General features: G+C 31.3%; 1 protein-coding gene across 6 annotated transcripts in view; it reads right to left on the bottom strand.

Annotated features, from left to right (window-relative positions):
• The window catches only part of LOC106881289 (neuroglian), a 139,766-nt gene that overhangs the window by 78 nt on the left and 115,779 nt on the right, over positions 1 to 23,909 (bottom strand). For 3 of the 6 annotated variants that reach the window (XM_089352510.1, XM_089352513.1, XM_089352514.1), the window contains 9 exons: positions 22,889 to 23,123; positions 21,533 to 21,655; positions 21,202 to 21,384; positions 19,464 to 19,592; positions 17,404 to 17,562; positions 15,590 to 15,613; positions 9,624 to 9,749; positions 8,484 to 8,553; positions 1 to 511 (listed from right to left, as the gene is read on the bottom strand). The exon at positions 1 to 511 is cut by the window's left edge and continues 78 nt beyond it. In XM_089352510.1, coding sequence (XP_089208636.1) covers positions 304 to 511; positions 8,484 to 8,553; positions 9,624 to 9,749; positions 15,590 to 15,613; positions 17,404 to 17,562; positions 19,464 to 19,592; positions 21,202 to 21,384; positions 21,533 to 21,655; positions 22,889 to 23,123 — 1,257 coding nt within the window. In that variant the 3' untranslated portion in view covers positions 1 to 303. The remainder of the gene's footprint in view (positions 512 to 8,483; positions 8,554 to 9,623; positions 9,750 to 15,589; positions 15,614 to 17,403; positions 17,563 to 19,463; positions 19,593 to 21,201; positions 21,385 to 21,532; positions 21,656 to 22,888; positions 23,124 to 23,909) is intronic. The other 3 variants (XM_089352511.1, XM_089352515.1, XM_089352512.1) reach the window with 1 other exon arrangement.

The following is a 23,909-nucleotide window of genomic DNA, read 5'->3' as shown; positions in this document are numbered from 1 at the left end:
TTCACCTTTTTTGAGTAAATTTTAAATTTAAATAAATGTTTTTTTTTTTTAATGGCACTGAAGCATCTGTTAACAATAGTTTATCACTGTTGTTTGCAATAGTATTCAGCAGCTGGCAAGGGGATCAAGCTAAGCCCCATATTTGATGAACCAGTGCAGCTCAGAAATACATACAAAAAGGGTAGTTAAGGAGAGTTATAATCTCCGTAGTTTCATTGGTGTTTTTATCATTTTTCTCCTCACATCCACCGAGAGGAAAGAAAAAGAAAACCCCAAAAAACAACCTCATTTTTTTTTGCCGAGTTACACAAACGTAGACATGGCAGATGGTGCAGCAGTCTCCGTTGCTTCCTTCTTGTCCTGGGTGCCATACTGTCCAATGAAGGAGCCGTCTTCATTGAATTTACTAGGATCAACGTCTCCATAGTCTCCTAAGCTATCGGAATCACTTATTCCACTGGTTTTGTCTCCATTCACTAAGGCTCCAGGTTTACCAATTCCATTTTCATCACTGAAAGATCAAAAGTTATATATGAAGAATTAAATGGATATTGAAATAAAGATACAGATTTAGAACAAACTGAGATTATTTAAGGGAAAAACATTATGTTCCATAAAAACATTTGCAATTGTAAATCTATGTTTTACAGGCTAAATAGAACGATCTGCTGTCTGCATAAGACTAATGAAAGCCAGCTATTGTAGTAAAAATACTGATAAAAATTTATAAACAAAGAAATACATGGAAAAAGTAATTAGTTTAAAAAGAAATATATGACATTAGCTAGTGAAATAATGTAACTATTTTTTCACCAAGTATGAAAAACAAACAAAAGCTCATATTAATGAAAAATGTAATGTTAAATGTAAAAATATTTTTAATAAATAAAAATGTAGTTTCCTAAATTTCTTCAAGAGAATCAGAAAACAAATTAACACAGTATTAAAACAGCAATGTCTAATATTAAATCAATACTAAAATCTGGAGTATTGTTTTTATTCTAAAACAATTATTATACTAATAAGCTGATGTTAACAGAAAGAAATACAAGTAACACTACCCAACAGGTATTTTGTTGTCAGGACATTTTTATCTGATTTGCAGGTTTTTTGAAATGCTAAATCCCAAAACGGAATCCATGTTTTACCATCTTGTCTAGATTTCAAGATATCCAAATCCCAACTATCATCAATGGGTGATAAGCATGAACTTTTATATGGTCAATTTTCTTCTGGAGAAACAAAGTAGATACACCAAATATCCATGCTTTTTATGTATGTGGGACAGAAAAACATTGGTTGACCAAAGAATGGGTGTAGCGAACATTAGCTCCAAGGTCTTTTAATGTGGCTAAAGAACCTTTTTGTTCAACCAGGAAAAAAATCATCCTACCTCCACTCCATATGAAACTGGGCAGAATGAAGCAGTTTGTTAAAGATCTAGATACAGAAGGATGATACTTTCACTATATCTGTAGTACATTTCCCAGTCTGGGCAGTGAAAAAAATAAAGCTGGCCTCAAATCAGAAAATAGATGACAGATAGGAACTTTGTAAATTCAACGAATTGTATAGAAGCAGCTGTATGGAATCCATTTGTAATAGGTGTAAATGAATTACTGGGCAACAAGAAAGCAGCCAACTATGCCAAAATAGTCAGCAACAAGCTGTAAATTCCCTGAAAACCTCAGTAACACAAGTGATGAGCAGGGAGAACATTTCCATCAGGACATAAAACCAATGGGACAAAGGTATCGTGGTAGACTGACTTGCATGTGATGGCAGGCTATTGCTGGAACTTGGCTCAAATTCTTCCTAAAGTTTAGTGGTCAAGAAAAATTATCCAAATCCAAATTCATGGGAATTAAAATGATGTAATTTGTCTGTAAAAATTTTAAGATTTTTACTAGTTTTTCAATAGAATCTTAAGAAAGCATTCTGGTTTTGAAGAAAATACAATTTCTATCTATGTATATATGTTATACCATATTTTTCATAAGCTGTTTTATTGAAAAAACAATGAAATTCTATGGATCAGGTATCTTAAAATCTCAACGTGATGGTAATAAACTGATATCATTTTTTGGAGTCTGTGAGCCAAAAAACCCATATATATATATATATATATATATATATATATATATATATATATATATATATATATATATATACGTACACATATAAACAAACTTTAAATCAGCTCTAATATGTTTGGGACATATTTGAACCTGTAAAAGCTTTTCACAGCAGTTTGCCATGGAAAAAAATTCTTACTTCAGAGAAAAAGGTTTTGAACACCATAGCCAGCTCAAAACACCCACATGCTAGTACATGGTGCAAACATTATCTAATATAGATCTCTATTCTTGAAATACAATGGTAATAATATATGATTATCATATCAAAAAGTGACAGTCTACTCAAAACTGAATTTTGTTAAGAAGCATCTATTATTTATGGGTATCATTTTGAAAGAAGAGTTCTGGTTGATTTAATTTTGTGCATATAGTCTATAATCTACATATGTGTATTTGGATGGATATAAGTTTGCTTATGCATATGCTGATGTGTTCATACACACACACACACACATATATATGGTTCCTTGCATTGTTGTAGCTTTTGAATGATATCACCCACTGACCAGGTGGGCAGGCCAATATATAATTGAGATTCAGTTGAATTAGGTATTTAAGTCGAAGCACCAAGTCAATGCGGTATTGTCCATACAACTCAAAGTAAGGTGAATAAAATCAAAATAAGCAACAGGATATCAAGAGGTGATGCAGTAGTCTATGATAAAAAAGAATGATAAATTAAAAATGAACCACAATCCGTTACAAGCTATGACCATAACAAACTTGATACAGTTCTTAGAAGTGTAGTATATTTTGAGCTACATTTGTAGCAACATGGACTTTTTCCCTCTTCTTGCTCTGTTAGAGAATTTAAGTAAAATTATATTAATGTGTCCAACTGATTAAAAAATTCTATTTATTTATGCAGCTGAGGATAGTCCTGCATTTAAAATGATGTAATGATTACATTGTTCAATTAAATGGAGCCGCTTGAAACGGTCGTACTGCATCACCTCTTGATATCCTGTTGCTTATTTTGATTATATATATATTTATATACACACACATACACACACACACACACACATATATATATATATATATATATATATATATATATATATATATATACACACACACACACATATATGTGCCTTGATCCTCATCTTTTCTCTTTCCATATAAGGAAGTAATATACTCACCTCTTCAGTAAAAATGTTGCACCTATCCTATCATACCAAAACTTTTTGGAAGGCCAAAAGTTTACCCATATATAACAAATACTTCATCATTATTGACATCATTATTAGTTGTGACCAGCCACTAGGTAAAACTCAAGCAATTGTTCCTTTTTGATATAATAAACACTCATACACAACAGGCTTGTACACACTTCAAGGCATTACACACACACACACACACATTTATATATGCACATACAACATATTCCTGTTATATCCATTTTATTAATTTATTTATTTTTTGTTTAACCCTTTACCTGTCCTGCATATCTTAAATGAAACACAAGACATATTTCCTTGGCATACATGTGTCATATATGACACAAATTCTCAGTTTTTTTTGGTCACCAGAGTAACTTGAGACTTACAAAAGGAAAGTCTTAAATTCCTCAGAACATAAGAAATAAAGGCTAACTAAAAGTCTGAAAAGAAGCATGAACATTTGGGACAAACTTATGAAAATGCTTTGGATAGGCAAAGGGCTAATACAGCAATGGAAGTTTCTAATTTATCGGAAAGAAGTTGTTACTACAGGAAATTGAGCCTAAACTACAACTGTCACTTTCCAACAAAGTGTAATGACTTGGCACAAAGTGGATAATTATAAAATAATAAAAAAATATGATAAATTAAAAAGAAACAGTTTCAATAAATAGGAACAAGACAAACATTTAAAATCTGTGCACAGTGAAACATTGAAGATTGGAAGGAAGGTGGTAAAAGGTGAAATTTAAAATGCTATTATTGTTGTCCCACAGAGTTGAAGAAGAGATAAATATTTCCAGCAGTGTATTTAAGTGCAAATGTAATTGTAACCGATGATTAGACCAATGATGAGATATGCTTGAAATAGCAGCTACATCTCATTCAAATTAACCGTACCATCTTATAATAAGGACTCATTGGACAGTGTAGTCAGGGATATACTATAGCTGTAAAATAAATAAAAGATATAGTGATGATGGTTGGAAAGTGTTTGATCATAGGGTTGCTTGATCATGACTGACTTGGAACTTGTTATATCACATGTTCGGATGACCTCTACTCAACTACCCGACATCTAGACTTCTCCCTCTATATCTACGTATTGGGCTAGCCTACTTCATTGTCTGGGGGCGTCCGACACAACACCTCCCCCTTTTGAGTTTTTTTTAAAACCTGAATTTATCAATTTTATTTCCTCATTGAGAAACTGGCATATCTTTTTCTCTTAGCATTAATTTCCATCATTTCTGTAGGTTTTCTCTTCCTATTCGATCTACGTGTCAGTTCTGCTTTTGCTTGTGGTTCTGGGACCTCAAACAAATCATACCATAAATCCATTGATTCTTCTCACCTCTCTTGGTTTTTGGTATATCTTTTTTTTAATTGGTTTAAATGCCTTCTGTGTTCATATTTTGGTCCTTTTACCATGTACATCACGTTACCCAGACGCCTAGTTATAATTCCTTGTTCCCAGTCCTGTTTTCCGTTACTATATATTTTAAAATACACTTTGTCACCTGTGTTAAAAAATTTCGTTTTTCTTCCCGAATTTTCTATTTTCTGTTTCCTGCTCGGCAACCATTTGTCAAAAATAGAACGAATATTTCTGGAAAACATCAAATCTGCAGGTGACCTACCCGACTCTGCATTTGGATTCGGTGTTTATACACCTGCAAAAACTTAGTCATATTTGTATCTTCAAGGATTTCCTGTTTGGTCTTCCTTAAGGCTCTCTTGAATGTGTCGATGAATCTTTCTGCTAACCCATTTTACCTTGGATGGTATGGCGGAGTTAACACATGCTTTATCTGAACTGACTTATAGAATCTTTCGAACTCCTTCGCTGTGAATTGTGTACCATTATTTGACACGATCGTATCTGGCACTCCATACCGAGCGAACAGTTCTTCCAAGAAGTCAATCGTCACACTAGTGGTTGGCCTTGAACATTTACACACTTCAGGCCATTTGGAATAGCTATCCACCACAATGATATAATAAGAGCTATTTATTGGTCCTGCAAAATCCACATGTAGTCTGGACCATGCTGAATCCGTTTTTGGCCACGGTTGAATCTGCACTGGGGGCGCCTTTGCTGCCATAGCGCATCCCCTACACTGTTTTACCAGTCTCTCAATTTGCTTGTCCATATTTGGTCAATAAACGTAACTTCTCATAAGGCTCTTCATCCGGACAATCCCTGGATGTCTTACATGAAAGTCTTTTAATACTCTGTTTTGCAGTGCTTCAGGTATTACCACTCTTTGTGCATATAATAATACCTCATAACATACTGAATAGTGCTTTGAATTTGTGTCCCACTCATTTATATTTTTTGTGTTACTCAACATTTTAAAAATCTTATTTATGATCCTATCATTTCCCGATTTCAATTTAATTTCTTCCTGCGTTACTGGCAAATCACGTACTACATTGCACAAAATGTTCTTCAGTTCCATTTCTAGTTTTAACGATGCAATCACTGTGTCTTCAAAAGGTTCCTCATATTTTGGAATTAGCCTAGACAACCCATCTGCGTGTCCCATTTTCATTGATAGCAAAAATTCCATCTCGAAATCGTAGTTCAACAGAGTAGTCCCCCAGCACTGTAAGCAGTTTGCTGAGTGCATGGGGATACCCTTTCTCGAACCAAAAATAGACAATAACGGTCGGTGATCCGTTTGCAGTGTAAACTTCCTCCCATGTAAGAATTTATGGAATTTTTTTACTGTGAAGATAAATGATAATGCCTCTTTTTCAATCTGGCTGTAGTTTCTTTCCACTGGTAATAGAGCTCTTGATGCATGTGCAATAGCTTTGATTTTACCATCATTAAATTTATGCAATATCACAGCTCCTATACCATATTCACTGGCATCTGATGCCACAATTATTTTCAGATTTGGGTGAAAATGAGTTAATGATAAATCTGATGTTAACCGCTTTTTTAGTTCCTCGAATGATTTCTGACGTTCGTTTGTCCAGCTCCATTTTGAGTCCTTCTTTAGCAACTTATTCAACGGAGCTCTTAGCTCATACATTTTAGGTATGTACAACTGGTAATAACTTACTAAACTTAAAAATGCTTGTAGTGTTGTTTTGTTAGTAGGAGCAGGCATTTTTTTTATCATGTTGATCCTAGAAGGGTCCGGTTTTTGTCCGTTTTCATCGATCACCTGTCCTAAGTACTTTATTTTTGTCAAGAAAAATTCAAATTAATCCTCCCTTACTTTAAACCCGTAATCACATATTCATTTGAAAACCTCTTCTCTATGTTCAATATGTTGGTCCCTTGATTCCCTTTTCATCAATATGTCATCGAAGTATGGGACCGCAAACTCACAATCTGCTAGCATAGTATCCATCACTTGCTGAAATATTGCTGGTGTGACCTTTACCCCAAATGGCAGTCTTTTAAAACGGTACAGACCTTTATGAGTATGATTATTAATACTTTAGCACATTCTTCATTTACCAGTAATTGGAGTTAGGCCTCTGACAAATCCAGCTTGGAAAAAATGTTCCCGCCACTGCACTTAGCAAATATGTTTTCTAGGTTTGGAAGCAGATAATTGTAATTTTTTAAACAATCATCAAGACCAGTGGCTGTGTGAGCTACGAAATCCTTGTCGCCACTGTTATATCGCATGTTTGGATGACCTCTACTCAACTACCCGACGTCTAGACTTCTCCTTCTATATCTGCGTATTGGGCTAGCCTACTTCATCATCTGGGGGCATCCGACACAACAGAACTAAACAACAACAACTTAGAGAGTTAAAAAGAAAAAGCAGTAGCGCACATATTGATATTTAAGTTTAAATTAAAATATAAATATAACAAAAGCAGCCATAAAAAAAAAAACATAAACTAGAGACAACATATTTTACATATGCTATATAATGTAAATGAACATTATTGGTGGTGGTGATGGTAGTGAAGTGATAGTGATAATGATGGTGATGATAAGTGGTATTGGTAGTAGTGGCAATGCCAGCAGTGGTGACAATGATTGGTGGTGGAGCTGGTAACAGTGTTGATGGTGGTAGTGATGAATAACAGCAACAACAATTAACTTAATATTAAATTCCTATTTTTTAAAAATGAACTAAAAAGTGTAGTATGGCTGAAAATGGTGTGTCATGCATAGAATAAAGTAAGGTGAAGTAAGGTTGCGATGGACTTACAAAAACTAAAGAGGAGAGAAAATGGAGAGGCAAGTGCTTAATATAGATTTTACCTTTTTTTTCTGTAAAGCATTGAAGGAAAAGAAAGAACGAACATGATGACAAAAGAAAACATTGAATGTCTGTTGGTGTGAATACTCTGCCAGTCAAATAGCAAATCACATCTTTTTTTAAGGGTATTAACAAAGCAAATATTTAACCCAAAGGGTTAAATATTTGCTTTGTGAGGTTTGTAATTTATTTAATTTATAATAAATATTCGAATATTATTTACTGATTAACACTGTAGAGAATAAACACTGCAATTTTATATATTTTCTCAAATAAACATAATACAACAAGAAATACATATGGTAATATAAGATATAACATGATAAAGTATTAGGTAGATAAATGTTTCATTTTAACGACAGCAGCTCAAGATTTTAGTGTTTTTATTATAGAATTGGGAGTTAAAGTTTTTCTTTAAGTAACAATAGCTTGCTACATTGATAAGAGTAAAGGCTTTTTCAGATTTGTAGGAGGGAAAGAAAAATATAATGTTTAACAACATAGGCACCCCTAATATTTACCTTACAAAAATACATACCAGTAATATTGGCTTAAATAAAATAGATGCTTGTAATATTAGGTCTAATAAAATAGGTACCTGTGATATTAGTCTTACATAAATATGTATCTATAACAATGGCCTTAATAAAATAGATACCTGTAATATTAGTTTTAATAAAATAGGTAGCTGTCACATAGGCCTAAATAAAATAAGTCCCTGTTATAATGGTCTTAATAAAAGAGATACCTGTAATATTAGGGGCAAATTCAATCAGCTGTAATCCTCCCTAAAAAATTGACATTGTACTTTGTACAAGAACAAAGATATTAAAATATCATTTTCTTGCTATTTGTGGATTGACGAGATTATTAAAGAAGAACTGTGTCACTGGAGAATATTTATAAAAGTTATCAGAGAAGATATCTAGTTTGTGACTTACTTTTTACTGTCATTGAGGTGGTCATCAGTACTGTACGGATCATGGCCTCGTAGTCTTTCTTCTTCTTGCACTGGAGAGGAAAATACATTTTTAAATATGACAGACATATACATCATTGTCTGTGAACACATCATTTTAGAATGTGATATTTTAAAAACACCCATAAATATATGCTCTGGTTTAGTCTCTCAGAACCAGAGCACAGTGATGATGTTGATGATGCCTAAGATGATAATGACTACAACATAGTATGGTAAACTATTGTACAGATATTTTACAAATAACAAAAATTGCTTAACTAATTCTTTTTACTATGGCTAAAACTATAACAATTCAGTTTACTTAGAAACACGTTTCTATCAAGTAATTAAATCTTCCTCTTCACAACTCAAAATGATATCCTTAATGAATTGCTAAATGTATGTTAGTCTATGACAGCATGGGTTTGATAGGTCTGTTTTATTGTTTTTAACCATCAATCTATTACTTGTCATTCTTCAATAACCTATAATCTCTCAAATAGTCACCCTTGTCTTATTTACACTATCACTTTACATAGAGTCCACATTGATTAGCCAACACAATGGTTATATATAGAATAATGAATTATTATCCTTAATTACAAGTATTTATAAAACAAGAATCCAATGAAATATGGTTAATTAGTTTAATTTTATTTTATGATCATTTATAGATAACCTCTAACAGCAAATCTGTTGTTGAACAAATTTTTCTTGTTATTTTTGCAAAGATATCAATTTACATCGCACAAAACTAAGCATTGTTATCTGTTCATAATACTTTGTATCAAACAACACAAACATATCTTCATTCTCTTAACTTCATTTTGGAATATTAGTAGTAGTAGTATTCATCATTATTTAATACCCACTTTCCATCCTGGCATGGGTTGGACCATGGGTTGGAATGTGCTATCTATTTTTTCTGCTGCTTAAAAGTTATAGAATTTTGAGTAAACTTCTAAATGAATTAAACATTTCAACCAAAATTAACAAAAGCTCAGAATTGTTTTTCCCAATATACTGAAAATGACACTTAAATACTTAAAGTATTCATGAAGTGCTTACTTCTTTAGAAAAAAAAGACGTCTTAAAAATAAACCAATAAAATATGACTTACCATCATATTTGGCTTCACGGTTTCTCTTGGCAATACACACAATGATCAGAATGAGGATGAGAAGAGCAATTGCCACCATCATGGCAATAAACCAGGTAGCAGAAGTTAGATCTTGAGTAGCTGTGCCTTAAAGTACACACGAACAGAAAATTAGTGTTACATTTTGCATTTAAAAGCTATTTAGAATAGATAAAGGGTTGGTCACAAGTGGGACGCAGCTCACAAGTGAATCACTGATGGAATGAGGAGGAGGAGGAACATTGGAATATTTCTATATGTGATATATGATATACATGCACACACGTGTGTGTGTGAGCCACACATGGACATAGGAAAACATGAAAAATAAAAAACGGACCATTACAAAAAGAAGTTGCTGATATCTGTAGTAGATAAATATTTGCGTAAGGCCATGTATTTTGAGGCATGTGTTTTAATAGGCAATTAAATCAGCCCAGTTATTTGTATCCATCCAAGACGAATGGCAGTATTTGAATTCAAATAAAGATGAAAATAAATACCAGCATGTATGTCTAATGCTGCTCTACACTGAGCTTCACTGACATAATGCAGTCATACTTGATAAAATTCATGTGTTTAACTTTTTGTTCCTTAAATATTCTTATGTCAGAGATACAACTAATTAACACAATATTTCTAATATTTCTTCACAGAATTTGTAATCTATATTCCTGAAATTGTCTTTATCAAATATTAATGAAGGAGACTGAACACAAGCCAACAGCAATGTGGTTTTCTACCTGCTAGAAATAGCAACTAAATATCCCTTAAATTACACTATCATTTCTGAAGAGAGAGACATACATTGGTTAATATAGTCTGACAGAGTGGTCAGAGTTGGAATGCCTTAATCATCAAGTGTCTAGTTAGAATGACTTCTATAAATTTGTTTCTCAGAGGTACAAATAGAATCATATCATTTTAACGATCACCTTATGTTTCCTTACAGGGTGTCTCTTGTACTTCAGTCAAAATTTCTTTTAAAACTATTTAGTGCTTCACCTGTTTATACTTTAATGTAATAATTAGTATTAATGGATGCAAAAATTTCCTCTCCAAATAACATTGTTCCAAAACATTTGATTTCTCTTTAGCTTTAAAACAAAATAATTTATTCCATTTTGTAAATCATTTGCCAATGCAGAGAATTTCTTGATTTCTTGAATTCAGCTGTTTCCTTTATGTATAGCAAACCTCTCTTAACCTATGTAATAGCTAATAAGCAAGAAACTTTCTGATTATGGCTAAAATATTAGTCTGGAAGAAGATAAAATCTAATGTTTTTTGTAAGTGATGCCTTATTTATCCACTGTCTGGGATTACTTTCTACTGTCATACAAAATGTACGGACTTATAGTCTCCTACAACTAAAGTAGAATACTGTATTGGATATAAACAGTGACAATGGAATAGGTCTGGGCTCTTTGCTTCCTGTTCAGCACAATTTGTATCATTGGACGGTAGCTATAAACAGCTTTGAGGAACATCTCTTGACCCTGGGTCTTTCATATGCAGCAGGCCTGCAAACATTATTGAACATTAGTATACAGAGTATAGTTTTAATAAATTACATGAATGAAGACACAAGGTTTATAAAAACATGCTGATGATTGAGATGATAGATGAAAAATGCAATAGAGACAGTCAGGCACTTGAAAGGAGAAGAGACAGTTTGAGATAAAACTAGTTTATAGGAGCCATAGGCTTTCTAAAATACATCATTCAATTATTATAGCTAGGTATTTACTATCATGCTTAGATGATGACAGTGATTATCTTAATTAAGATCTGTATATCAATATAAAAAATAAAAGACAATAGGATGAATTGGGAGATGCAGAAGTGAATAGAAAATATTGATTTAATCATGTTTTTACATGATCAGATAATGATGCTGGGATAATGTAGATGTTTTTGAAACAATAGAAAAGAATAGAAAGAATGAATAACGGGGTGAAAATAGAACCAAACCATGTATCTATATGCAATGGGTAAGACAGAACCAGAGATTATAATCAAAGAAGATAACAGAAAAATTGAAATTAGTTCATATTTATGCATGTGAAGTGTAGGTAAAAATATGAAAGTATGAAGATAGTCTTTGAGAACTGTATAAAAAAACTAAGTTCATTAGAAGTACTGAAGTTGATAGATTATTGTATTTAGGATGTGAGTGTATAATTAGAAAATGTTAATGAGCTTATGAGTGGAATCATTCAATCAGCAAGAATCTTTAACTTTTTAAAGCTAAAATAGACCCAATGTATGTAACTATTTCTAAATGTGCCATCTCCTGAGATGGGGCATTAATTTCGTCAATTTATATTTAAAATTAATAAAATTCTTGAAAATCAAAGATATTCAAACTTGGCAATAAGGTAAACTAATGACTTTGAGCTTTTCAGACATTTTTGCTGAAGGACAGGGTGACTATAATTGTATGAAGTTCAAGGTCTCTGAGAGATAAGATTCTTTTATGTTAATATGAATAACTAAATTTACTAGGAACAAATATGTTAAAAAAACATACATAAAAAAAATCAGTCATTTCTATGACTAAATGAACGATCACATCTTTTCTAACTTGTTCTTTAACCCTAGGCCATCCCTCATTGAGAATTCTAGTGATAACATTTCAGGATCACATTATCAAATGAGTCCTTCTTGTCTAAGATCTTAAGGAATGATTTGAGGGAAATTTGGCTGCTATTGCAGAAGATCAAATGACTGTGTAGAAACTCCACTACTGGCTAATTTTCATGCTAGTTTCACATGGTAGTGGTTATGGTTGGGTTAATTGAGAGAAGACAGGGAACAAGATAGATTAAAACTTTCTCTTCAGTTTTGATCTAAGGCCTTCACTCTACTTAATGGGAATGTAATGAGGAGAGAATAAAAATAATAATTTAAAAAAATTAACCTATATTATGTATTGATGAATACATGATGAAAACAGTAATTTTATATATATGATCATCATAATCTTTATCATCATCATTACATAAAAGTTAACTACTTTTCTATGATGCACACACATGTACACACACATATGCATGCATGTGTGCACACTCATACACATACAGAATATAGTAAAGATAATATCAGGAGGACTCAGTATATAGATAACAAATTATTAACTCCAAATTGAAGGCAACTGATTGACAGGGCCATTAGAGTGCCAAATAGAAAGCCTGGGGGTATATGTTCTGAGTCTCTGTGCCCTGAGTTCAAATTTTGCCTTTCATTATTTTAGGGTTGATAGGTGAAATACAAGTTCAGAGCTGTGAATTAGTCAAATTGCTAAGAGTGTTGGATGACAAGCTAACTTTTGGTATCTGTTTTGGTCAAATTCCACATAATGATTCAATTCCCAATGATAGCCAGAGATTATGAGACAACAACTGATTATGGAAAATGTAATGGGCAGTGGAAAAGGATTGTGGCTATTGTCTGCCACAGCAGTTAAATGATGATAATGATGATGATAGTGATGATGAATCCAAAATTTAAAAGTAGTTAAAAAGGTAGAAACATAATGGAAATAGTACCAGATGTAAGAAGAAAAAGAATCTACTTTAGTTATATACGGTTAAAAATACCATCACATTCCAAAATAAATAATTAAACATTAAATTTATCCAATGACAATATTAAATTGGTCATTTTTACATTAACAAATTACAAGTTATAAATAATTCTTGGAACTAAGTGTTAACCAAAATACAAAATATTTTCTGTATTATAACAATGATTAGTGTAAAATATGCTGCTATAAAAGTTATGAAGGTTAGTATTTTTAGCCTAATTTTGCCTACAGTATGTTAGTAGAAAAAGAACAACACGTAGTTAATAGGTTATTACTACAAGTTAATAAACAACACCAATATTTTAGTTCTCTCAGTTTGTTTTTTTTATAAAAGTTTGTTTTTACATGTACAATTCGTATTTTGAAGAAAATAAAACAAAATAGCTTTGTAAGTGGATAGAATTTTTTAAGGATAGAATGGATGAGGAGAGTACAATTCTTATGTCTTGTAGGACCTTAATGGTTAAAATACTTTTTGGCTTTGAGGAAGCAGCATATATTTTGGATAAATTTGAGAAATTACTCAGGGATGTTGAGTTAAGTTAGTGTTAACGTATTTGATTTACTGAGCATCAAACAGTAAAAAAAAAAAAATGCAGTGAAGAAACAATAACTTTATTTCAATAACTAAAATTATTTTAATCACTTCTTATCCACTTGATTAAAATAATGTTAATCATTGAAGTAAGGTTGTCTTTTCTTCAACACATAATTTTTTCTAATTAGATTTTTGATGTCCTCCTTGATATAGTTTGTATAATGCTAAAAATATGAAGGATTCAGAAGAAATCATCAAAGACAATAAATTGTGTTATATTGTGTACAATTATTTTATGTTGGCGGATGAAAATGAAAACGTATACAGTTCTCTGCTTAAGTAGGGTAACATGCATTTTGAAGTTATTCACTAATAGGATGAAAATTTTAATAAATGGAAAATGAAGATCAGTTGGTACTGAATAGATGAGCAGGCCATGAGAATAACATATGGTATTGGTAACATGTTAAGGTATTGGTATAGAGTATATAAGGAGGATAAAAGAAATTCTTAGATGAAAATAAAGTACATAAGAAGGATGAAAGGAATTCTTAATGAAAATAGAGTACATAAGAAGGATGACAGTAATTTGTTAATGAACAGAAAGTTAAAGGTATAACATCGATACTCTTCCTCTCTAGCAATATCTACTAATTTATGGCCATTGTCACACTATTGTTTAATAGCATAGATATTGTTATACAATGTCTATATAGTTTCTTCGATAAGAAAATAATGAATGGACTTACATCTACTTTTGTTAATGGAATGATCTGGAGTAAGGGATTATGCTTATAGCCTTCTTAGCCCCTTGGGGACTAATGATGTTGACATGGCTGATGTTTCAGTTATCACAATTTCTATTCTTAAAACTAACAGAAAACCAAAATATTCTCTCCAAAGATAATTTGTACATTCAACTACTAGTCATGACAAGCAAATTCTAAACATTTTAATTCTTAACTGTGCATCTACCCATTTGATCTGAAATATTTTTCACAAAAATATAAGATTCCTAGACAAACTATGAGGGGGTTGGAGATTTTGTAAAGAGTAAATGTAAGACTAATTATACACAAGTAAATATATCAGAGTGTTTTAAATTTAAAAAAATTATTATCAACATAAGTTCATTGAAAGCTTCTAGAATCTTAACTGGTAAAATAATCAAATAATCTATCATTATTAACAGTTTTTTTAAATAAAAGAATTCAGCAGCTGATAAAATGTTATTTATAAAATTGTTGAAACTATTCTTTGAAAATTCTCTTTTCATTGAAAATTGGGAATAAACAGTAAATGTGGATATTGTGTCTTTGAGCTAAATCTTACTGTTGTATCAAAGAATATTTTGCTTGTTTTTAAACCCTCTTGTTATGTCCTCTTTTGATGTGGGAAGATAATCCAAGAAACCAAACACCATAAGAAAATGAAAACAGAAAATATGTGGCACATTTCATAGATAATACAATGATAAAAGATAAAAATAAAAGATTATGTACAATTAAATTAAATGAAATAATTTTTTAAAATATAACTTCTTTTTTATTGAGAAAAATCTCCTGTCCTCATTTTCTCTTAGGAAATTATTTTACACTTTATCTTTGATATAGGTATTACATAAATATTCTGAATACAAATATAATGAAGTCTTGTGCCACATATTTTTGATAGAAAGAAATTAGAAAATGAATCAAGATGAGAAAGCACTATGATGGTGTTAGTAGAAAGGCCAAATACCATTTTAGTTGTTATGAAGGAGAGGAATTGTTTAAGTAAATGCCAGAGTAATGGACCTATTGCAATCACAGATATATTTACCTTTAAATATAATAGAAGGATGAGCTGAAATAAGCATTTGTATAGAAGTTGGCATGAAAACAATGTAAAAGCACAACAGCAAATGGTTGAAACATCCAAATAATATTTTCAAAATAGAGAAAGAGAAAACAGAATTGAGAAGACAAGAAATATATTTGAAAGGTATGTTAAACTGTGTAATATTGTGCTAAACAGTAATAATAATTGTTTCTAATTTAGGCACAAAGCTAGTAGTTTTGAGAATAGTTAGTCAATTATACTGACCCTAGTACTAGACTGGAGGGATAAAAGGTAAAGTTGATCTTGGCAGGATATGATCTCAGAATGTAAAAAGCCAGAACACATACTGTAAGACATTTTTTCTGATGCTCAAATTCTATCAACCTACCATCTTAAAACAATTATTTCTAACAGAGTTGCAAGGCCTGAAATTTTGTGAGAGGGGGTTAGTCAATTATATTGTGCCCCACAGTACTTCAACCATACTTTCTTGAAGTACAGGGTTAAAGTTAACCGAACATTTTCCCACAGATTTCTAACCTTGTGCCTATGCTAGAAACAGTTACAGGTTTTGCTGAAACTCCTGGTGTCTTGCATGTGTAGCGGGCTTGCTACCTACAGCCTACAGTACCATGATATCCATTCTTTTCAGCAATCTAATACTTTGCTGGTTATTCTGGCCATTATCATTATTATTATTATTATTAATAATATTAATAATAATAACAACAATTCATAATAGTTTAATACAATTCTAAATTTAGAATTAACTTCCTTTTAATTTTAACTTGTATTTATGTATAAATGATGGATATTCATTGAGGCAGACAGACAAGAACACCATTTGATTTAGAGTAATGAATTTATTTCTCTATTATGTGCTCCCCACACTATTAAATTACCAATGATATTCAACTTATTGAATCAAAAACTCTTGTTAGAAATTTATTTTTGGTCTTAGTTATTTTAATAATCTTTCTACAAATATCTTGCTTTAAACAAAATACAGTTATTTATTAGCTATCAAAGAATCTGATGGATTAATCTATCAAAATACTAACAAAACATTCTTCTACATTATAAGCTCAATTTTTTTTTTATGTAGAACTTCTATGAAATCTAACCACACATATAATGACGTTATATTTTCTATAGTGAGAAATTCATAAACAGAAGCGATCCATTTTCTAAGTAGTCCTATGTCTGTAGGGAAAAACTTTATCTATAATTATATAATTATAACGCTGTGTAGCCTGAGTGTTTTCAAGAAAATCTTTGCAGAGAATGCAATGCAAGTATAGCGAAACCTACCTAAGTTAATTTAAGTATATAAATGTATCATTTGTGAATAGATGACATTAGATTCATCAAGCAAAGTATAAATTAGGAATTGAAGAAGAATGTGAAAAATATTTAAAGATTTAGAGGCAGAGTTGCATCTAAAGCATTTGTGTGTTTGCATTACCGACTTTCTGAAAGAGCTGATAATGACATGAAGAACAGCTAGTAAGATGGCAATAGCCATTCATAAGCTATAAGATAGATAGGAGAAACATTTCTGTTATTTTAAGACAAGTAATATAACAAACAAAATAGAAGAAATAAAATATCACACACAAATATAACTGAACAATATCTATAACAAGACACTGAAGTAAAATAGATGTTTAGGCAGAGAGAGTATAAAGAGATGAAGTTTAGCAGCAGAAGAGTAAATGTAACATATAAACAATAAACAATTTCTAAGTACAAAAACAACAACAATAAAATCAACCAGTCATTATTTTATTATTTAATAATATTAAATTAATCACCTGGCTTAGGCAAAGTAATTTTTTTCCAGCTACTTGCTGCTTGGCGTTCACCACTTTTAGCAACAACTCTAAATTCATACCATATTCCGGCAGATAAGTTAGATATATTCTGCCAGCGATTCAACATCTGACCAGGAGTGCTTTTCAGATTGCTTTCACCTTTCATAGAAAATAAAAGAAGAGATTTGAAAGTTATGAAGATTAGAATTTATCATCTTTTGTTTTGAAAGTAAAATTCAACATGCATGTATATTTGTTTGTATGCATGCATGTACATATATCCATGTGTATGTGCACAGATACAGCAATACCACAACTTAATGATTTGATTCATTCTAAATGTCTAATCATTAAGTGAGAATCTAATTCACATAGAAATCATGCTATAAACTATTGTCTTTAGATTTTTTATTCATCACTTGATATTTTTTTGCTGCTTGTTTTAGTTTCATCACCCAAAAGCTGAAGGAGTTCTTCTTTTCTTTATAAGCATGTCATGGGTTCCATGCTGTCATGCATGTCTATTCTTTTCTTTACAAATCTCACAATAACAAACGCGAGATATATTTAGATCTACAGCAACTTGCCAACTTTGTTTGAAATTTGAATATTAAGATTTTAAAAAATCTTAATTTTTTTGAATTTGTGAAAATGATTCTTCAAGTCCTTTATGAGCAAGGGAATAAACAGGTGTTTCTATTGTGATATCTTTTTTAAGATTTTTCCTTAAGTTCTTCCATTTCAATAAGATTTTCATTTGTGGTATTGAATTGAAACACATCATTTATGTTGTTCAAGGAATCTCTGCTGGTTCTTCAAATCTATCAATATTGTCAGTGAATTAAATATTTTTCATAGTTTTTTTTTGCTGTAAATTTGTTCCAAGTGCTTATTATTTTTACTGCATCTAAAACTTTATTTAAAGTCTGTTTTTCCTTGCCAGCATCAAATGATTTCCTTCTTCCATATTTGCACTTCAAATCTCTCAAAACTGTCATTAAATTGAGGACGAAGTGTATTCTAAACATTTTTCATAGTTTACTCTGTAATTTTGTTTCAGGCTCCTTTTATCAACAACATTAAAGGATCAAATGTGTGCTGAAGATAATATGCTTTGAATGTTGCAATAAAATACTGATCCATTGACTGAGAAAGTATAAACATTAATCTAATATTTGAATGGTGATGTTGTAGAGGTTGTATATGAGGAGGTCTTTCAAAAGTGAAGCAGTCTCTCAAGCGTTTTTATTTGCTTTCCTTACGACTGAAAGAATAACTTTTATGAGACCTCTAATTGCTTTTGGATTTTCAGCATGATGCAGAAGCATCACTTTCAACTTATAGTCTCTAGTTACATTACCTCCAAATGGTAATGGTATCCATTCTCTAGCTACTTTAAAACTGGCATTGTTAATTTTTTACCTTCTTGCTGATGTGTGCTTCAAAAATAGTTTCATATTATCTATATTAGAAATTTATGAGAATATTAAACTATATTCCTCTATTATTTCTTCTAATTTGTCAACACGCAAACTAACTGAATGAACAAACACTTATGCTCACATTACTGCAGTGCATTGTGATAAATTAACTTTGAAAGCAATCATTATGAATGTTCAGCATTTATTTTGCTTAAGTATTATTTTTTGCATATTTATAATTAAAGTAGGTTTATTAAAAAGGGGTGCCATTAAGTTGGAGATTATTGAGACATAACTATATGTGTATATGTAGAAATACGTACACACACACATAAAATAAAGAGCTACAACAAGGTGGTGAGACACTGTACTGGAGAAGATTTATTCAACTTATGAATGAAAGTGTAGAAAAGTTCAGATGTAAAAGAAGGATAATTATGATGTATACGTGTGTGCGTGTGTGTGTGAGAGAGAGAGAGAGAGAGAGAGAGAGAGAGAGAGAGAGAGAGAGAGAGAGGAGAGAGAGAGAGAGAGAGAGAGAGAGAGAGAGAGAGTTAAGATATCAAAACAGATAAATAAGAATTTAGAGTAAGTTAATGAATCAACATGAAGTAGATTAAATAAATGGTCCAGACATACCAAGTTTTCTATATTCGACAACATGCATCAAGCCAACATGTTGATTAGTTTTGTTGTAATCAATTTTCCAAGATACATTTAATGAATTATTTCCCATTGGTGTCATGTTCCAGTCAGGAACAATTGGCACTAGAAAATAAATAAATAATTAAATAAATAAATAAATAATAATAATAATGAAAAGAAACAATAATAATAATGATAATAATAATAATAATAATAATAATAATAATAATAATAATAATAATAATAATAATATGAGTAATAGTTTCAAATTTTGGTATAAGACCAACAATTTTGTGGAAGGGTATAAGTCAATTACATTAACCTCAGTACTTGACTGGTACTTTATTTTATTGATCCTGAAAGGATGAAAGGCAAAGTTGTCCTTGGTAAAATTTGAATTCAGAATGTAAAGAGTGAAAGAAAATGCTGACATGCACTGCTCTTTCATTCAATAATAATAAAAGGAACTGAAAATTATTTGAGAATGATCCCTGACTTACCATCCATGCAAGAAGTGCAAAAGGTTGTTTTAACTGGTATTTAGAAGAGCATTGTTGCAGTGAATTTTCTTTCCTTTTTATTTTTTTTTGTTTTTTTCTATTTTTCATCTTTTTCTATTTTTTATTTTTTGTTTCTTTCTTCCCTTTTTTTCTATCAAATAATTTGACTTTGTAAATGAAAAATCTGATGTGTTTATTTTAATGGTCTACCAAAGCAAATAGTAAGTTTCTTTGTTGTAGGCATCAGGAAAACACTCAGTAAGAAATAGAAACAAAATTGAAAGAAGATAATAATAATAATAATAATAATGATGATAATAATAATAATACTAATAATAATTTCATCGACCCCTAAAGGATGGAAGGCAAAGTCAACTTCAGTGGAATTTGAACTCAGAATGTGAAGACAGATGAAATGCTGCTGAGCATTTTGTCCAGTGTGATAACATTTCTACCAGCTTGCAGCCCTTATATAATAATAATAATAATAATAATAATAATAATAATAATAATAATAATAATAATAATAATAATAATAATAACAACAACAATAAAAATAATATGAGTATCCTTTGTGATCATAATATTGCAACAAAAGAATTTGACAAGCTCAGAAAACATAAGATTTGCTCATTGAAATAGAAAAAAAATATATGGCATCTCAAGGCAGTTATAATACCAGTGATTGTAGATGTGCCAGGAATGATCAAAAAAGGAACTGAAAATTATTTGAGAATGATCCCTACCTTACCATCTGTGCAAGAATTGAAAAAGATTATTTTAACTGGTATGTCACACATTGAGAAGAGCATTGTCAATGTGCGAATGATAAGTTTTTATGTAAATAATTTATTTTTCTTCATAACTTCATTTGATTTTGTAAACGAACAATCTGATGTGTTTATTTTAATGGCCTATCAATGTATACAGTGAGTTTCTTTGCTCTAGGTGTTGAAAAGATACTTGGCAAGAAATGCAAACAAAATTGAAGGAAAAAAGTACCCGATATCTCCTAGAGCTGGTGATTTAATTTACAGTAAATTAAATCACCTGTTCCAGGAGATATCAAGTACTTATTTTTTTTACTGATGTTGGAGACAAGCTTAAATACAGTAGTATATGAATTTAAACTGTAGAGAATGAAATTAAATGCTTTGATGCCCTCTACTGGTCATATATATTATATGAATTAGTGAATGTGCATCTCTTGATTTGTGCCTCTATACACTTACTTCCTGCATCTGTGGTCCATACATCAATATAATATGGTTCTCCTTCACCAGCACTGGTCATTGCTTGAATCTGTATCCGATAGTTTGTACTGGCTTCCAAACCACGTAGTATATACTCTGTCATTGTTGGATCAGTAGTTGGTTCATCTTCAAATTGTACTGGAGATACTTTCAAACCATTAACTGCAGAAGACATTTTAAAGCAATATATCTCTTAAGTACTTTCTCTAACATAATTAACAATTGTATTTTTGAAATTTTGATAATTATAAATTTAATTTCATTGAATGAAAATATTTTACAGATAATATTTATATCTAAGAAAACTTACTCCTTTGGAATCCAATATTATAGCCAATTAACAAACCATTCCTTTCTTCTGGGGGTTCCCACTTTAAGTGGAAGTGACCAGATCCTCTAACTAAGGCCATAAAATAATGAACTCTGCCAGGAGCTGTATAAAGAAAATAATAGGACAGTAACAAATATATAAAATACCTTCATTGTAATTATAAATTCATTTTGAACTGATAAAAGGAGAACAGTTTTGCAAGGACTGGAAATAGTCAAGAGATTCCTCCTTAGTGTATTATTAGAAGTTATTTTATTGATCATGTAAGGATGAAAGATAAGCTTTTAGGGTAGTATCAACAGATTTTTGTGTAGTATCTACAACTAAGGCAAGACTAATACCTCAGATTTCAGATAACAAAATCTCAGAAAAATAGCAAAGGATATGCCTCTTATTAGACTGTGCAAAAATGCAAATATTTCACTAAAATGTGGATATTATCAACCATTTCCAGCATTTTTCTCAAAATGACATTTCTGACTGTGAGTAGCAATCTATAGGTCATGATATCTCTGAGAATAATTGATGTATTGCACATGTATTGCTTTGATACTTGTCTAGATGCTGTTCTAGTGTGATTAGATACGCTTCATTTGTTCATCTTCCAGAGACACTTGAATGCTACTACCCAGGGGTCAAAAATGCTCGAACTGCTGCATATGGTTATGAGCAACCCCACAACGAAATCTAGGACAACTTCATCAATGTCTTTAATTCAGCATCTAGTCTGTACCCCAATCTGTTGGCATTCCAAATTAGAGCACATTATCTTTGATAGTTTGGTAGAAAAATCAACCTAAAATAAGAGTATGTTTGCCTTATCGGTCATTTTGAATTTATAATTAGGTCATGAATAGATAATGTGGAAACTTGAATATTATGATTTTTGATAGAACTGACATTGTTCTTGATGTATGCCATATTTGGTTTGCCTGGGCTTTATTCCCACTGAGTGAGGGCATCTTCAATTTAGGAGTGTTTTCCTATGTCTGAAGTGTTAGTCTTGCCTTAACTTTAGTATTCCTAGATTAGCTTTTAGAGTAGTATCCATAATCTTGTACAGTAGTATCTATTGTGAGGTGGTAGTTTGCAATCTACATCCTACAGATGCAAACATTTATTTTAATGATTGAAGAACAGATAGGTTTATACAAAAAAATTGAATACATTGAAAGTATAACTCTGCACCATTTATTGTTAACTATCCACATCAGTGGTTCTAAACTTGTGGGTGGCAAGGACAAAATCTTATTTTAGAAACATAAAACAACTGTTTAATCTATATTAAGCAAGGCTGAGTTTCAATATGTTTTCTATCAACTTAATTCAACTGACCTCCCTCAGGTGTCTGGACATCAATGACATTGCTCTCGGGGCCTTCATAATATGTGTTGCGTGCTACCACTGACAAGCTAAAGTTTGAATAAGCAGGGAGCATTACGTTGGCTTTCACTTTAGATGATGTTCTACGATGTCGACTTCTCCGTGTTGAACGGCGATTATGTGTATTTTCAGAAACATCAATTTTCTTTAAAGTTGTTTCTTTCTCACCAGGTTTCCAGAAAAGAATCTAGAATCAAAACAAAATTTAATAGATGCATTGTTATGCTTGAATTAGAATATCAATATCTAAGCTATTAATAAACCATTACAGTTATTTCATTCATTTGACATTCATTTTTCCATGCTAGTATGGACAGGAATTGATTTTGAGGCAGTATTTCACAACTGAATGCTCTTCTTGTTGCAAATTTTCACCAGGTTCTGGGTAATGGATTTTTATATTCCAAAGTTGTTTGAAAGTGCCGAGCAACTGATTGTAATGTTGTCAACAAGGAATTTCAACATCAGTATCATTTTGCTCACATGATGTTAACCAAAATATTAGCCTTCACTCCCACAACCCACCCCACCACAAAAAAGCAGAATTACTACAGTTTCTGGTTACAAAATCCATTCACAAGACATTGATCAGCCTGAGGCTATAGCAGAGGATACTTTCCCAATGTATTATGCAGTATGACCAATCCAGACTACAAGGTTAAGAAGTGAACTTCTTACCCCCACAGCCATGTGCCTGTGCCTTTAGAATAAAATATTCAGTTTAAACTGAAAGTGTAATGGCTTGTAAGTACTTTAAAAAATAATTCCCCCCTCTTTTCTTATACATACATATATATATATATATATATATATATATAAATGTAGAATGATGAAATGAGTGTTCAACACCACATTGGTGGATATATAACTTCTTTATTTGTGAATTAAGTTCACCAATAGTTTAATGTTAAAAAGAGTAAGAAAATATCCTAGTGTCTTAACAATTTTAAAGCCAATCACATGGAGAAAGGTG

This window comes from Octopus bimaculoides, chromosome 5 (genome assembly GCF_046866305.1).
Source record: "Octopus bimaculoides isolate indiv1 chromosome 5, ASM4686630v1, whole genome shotgun sequence".
Taxonomy (NCBI): Eukaryota; Metazoa; Mollusca; class Cephalopoda; order Octopoda; family Octopodidae; genus Octopus; species Octopus bimaculoides.
This window is presented reverse-complemented; position numbering and strand designations above follow the sequence as displayed.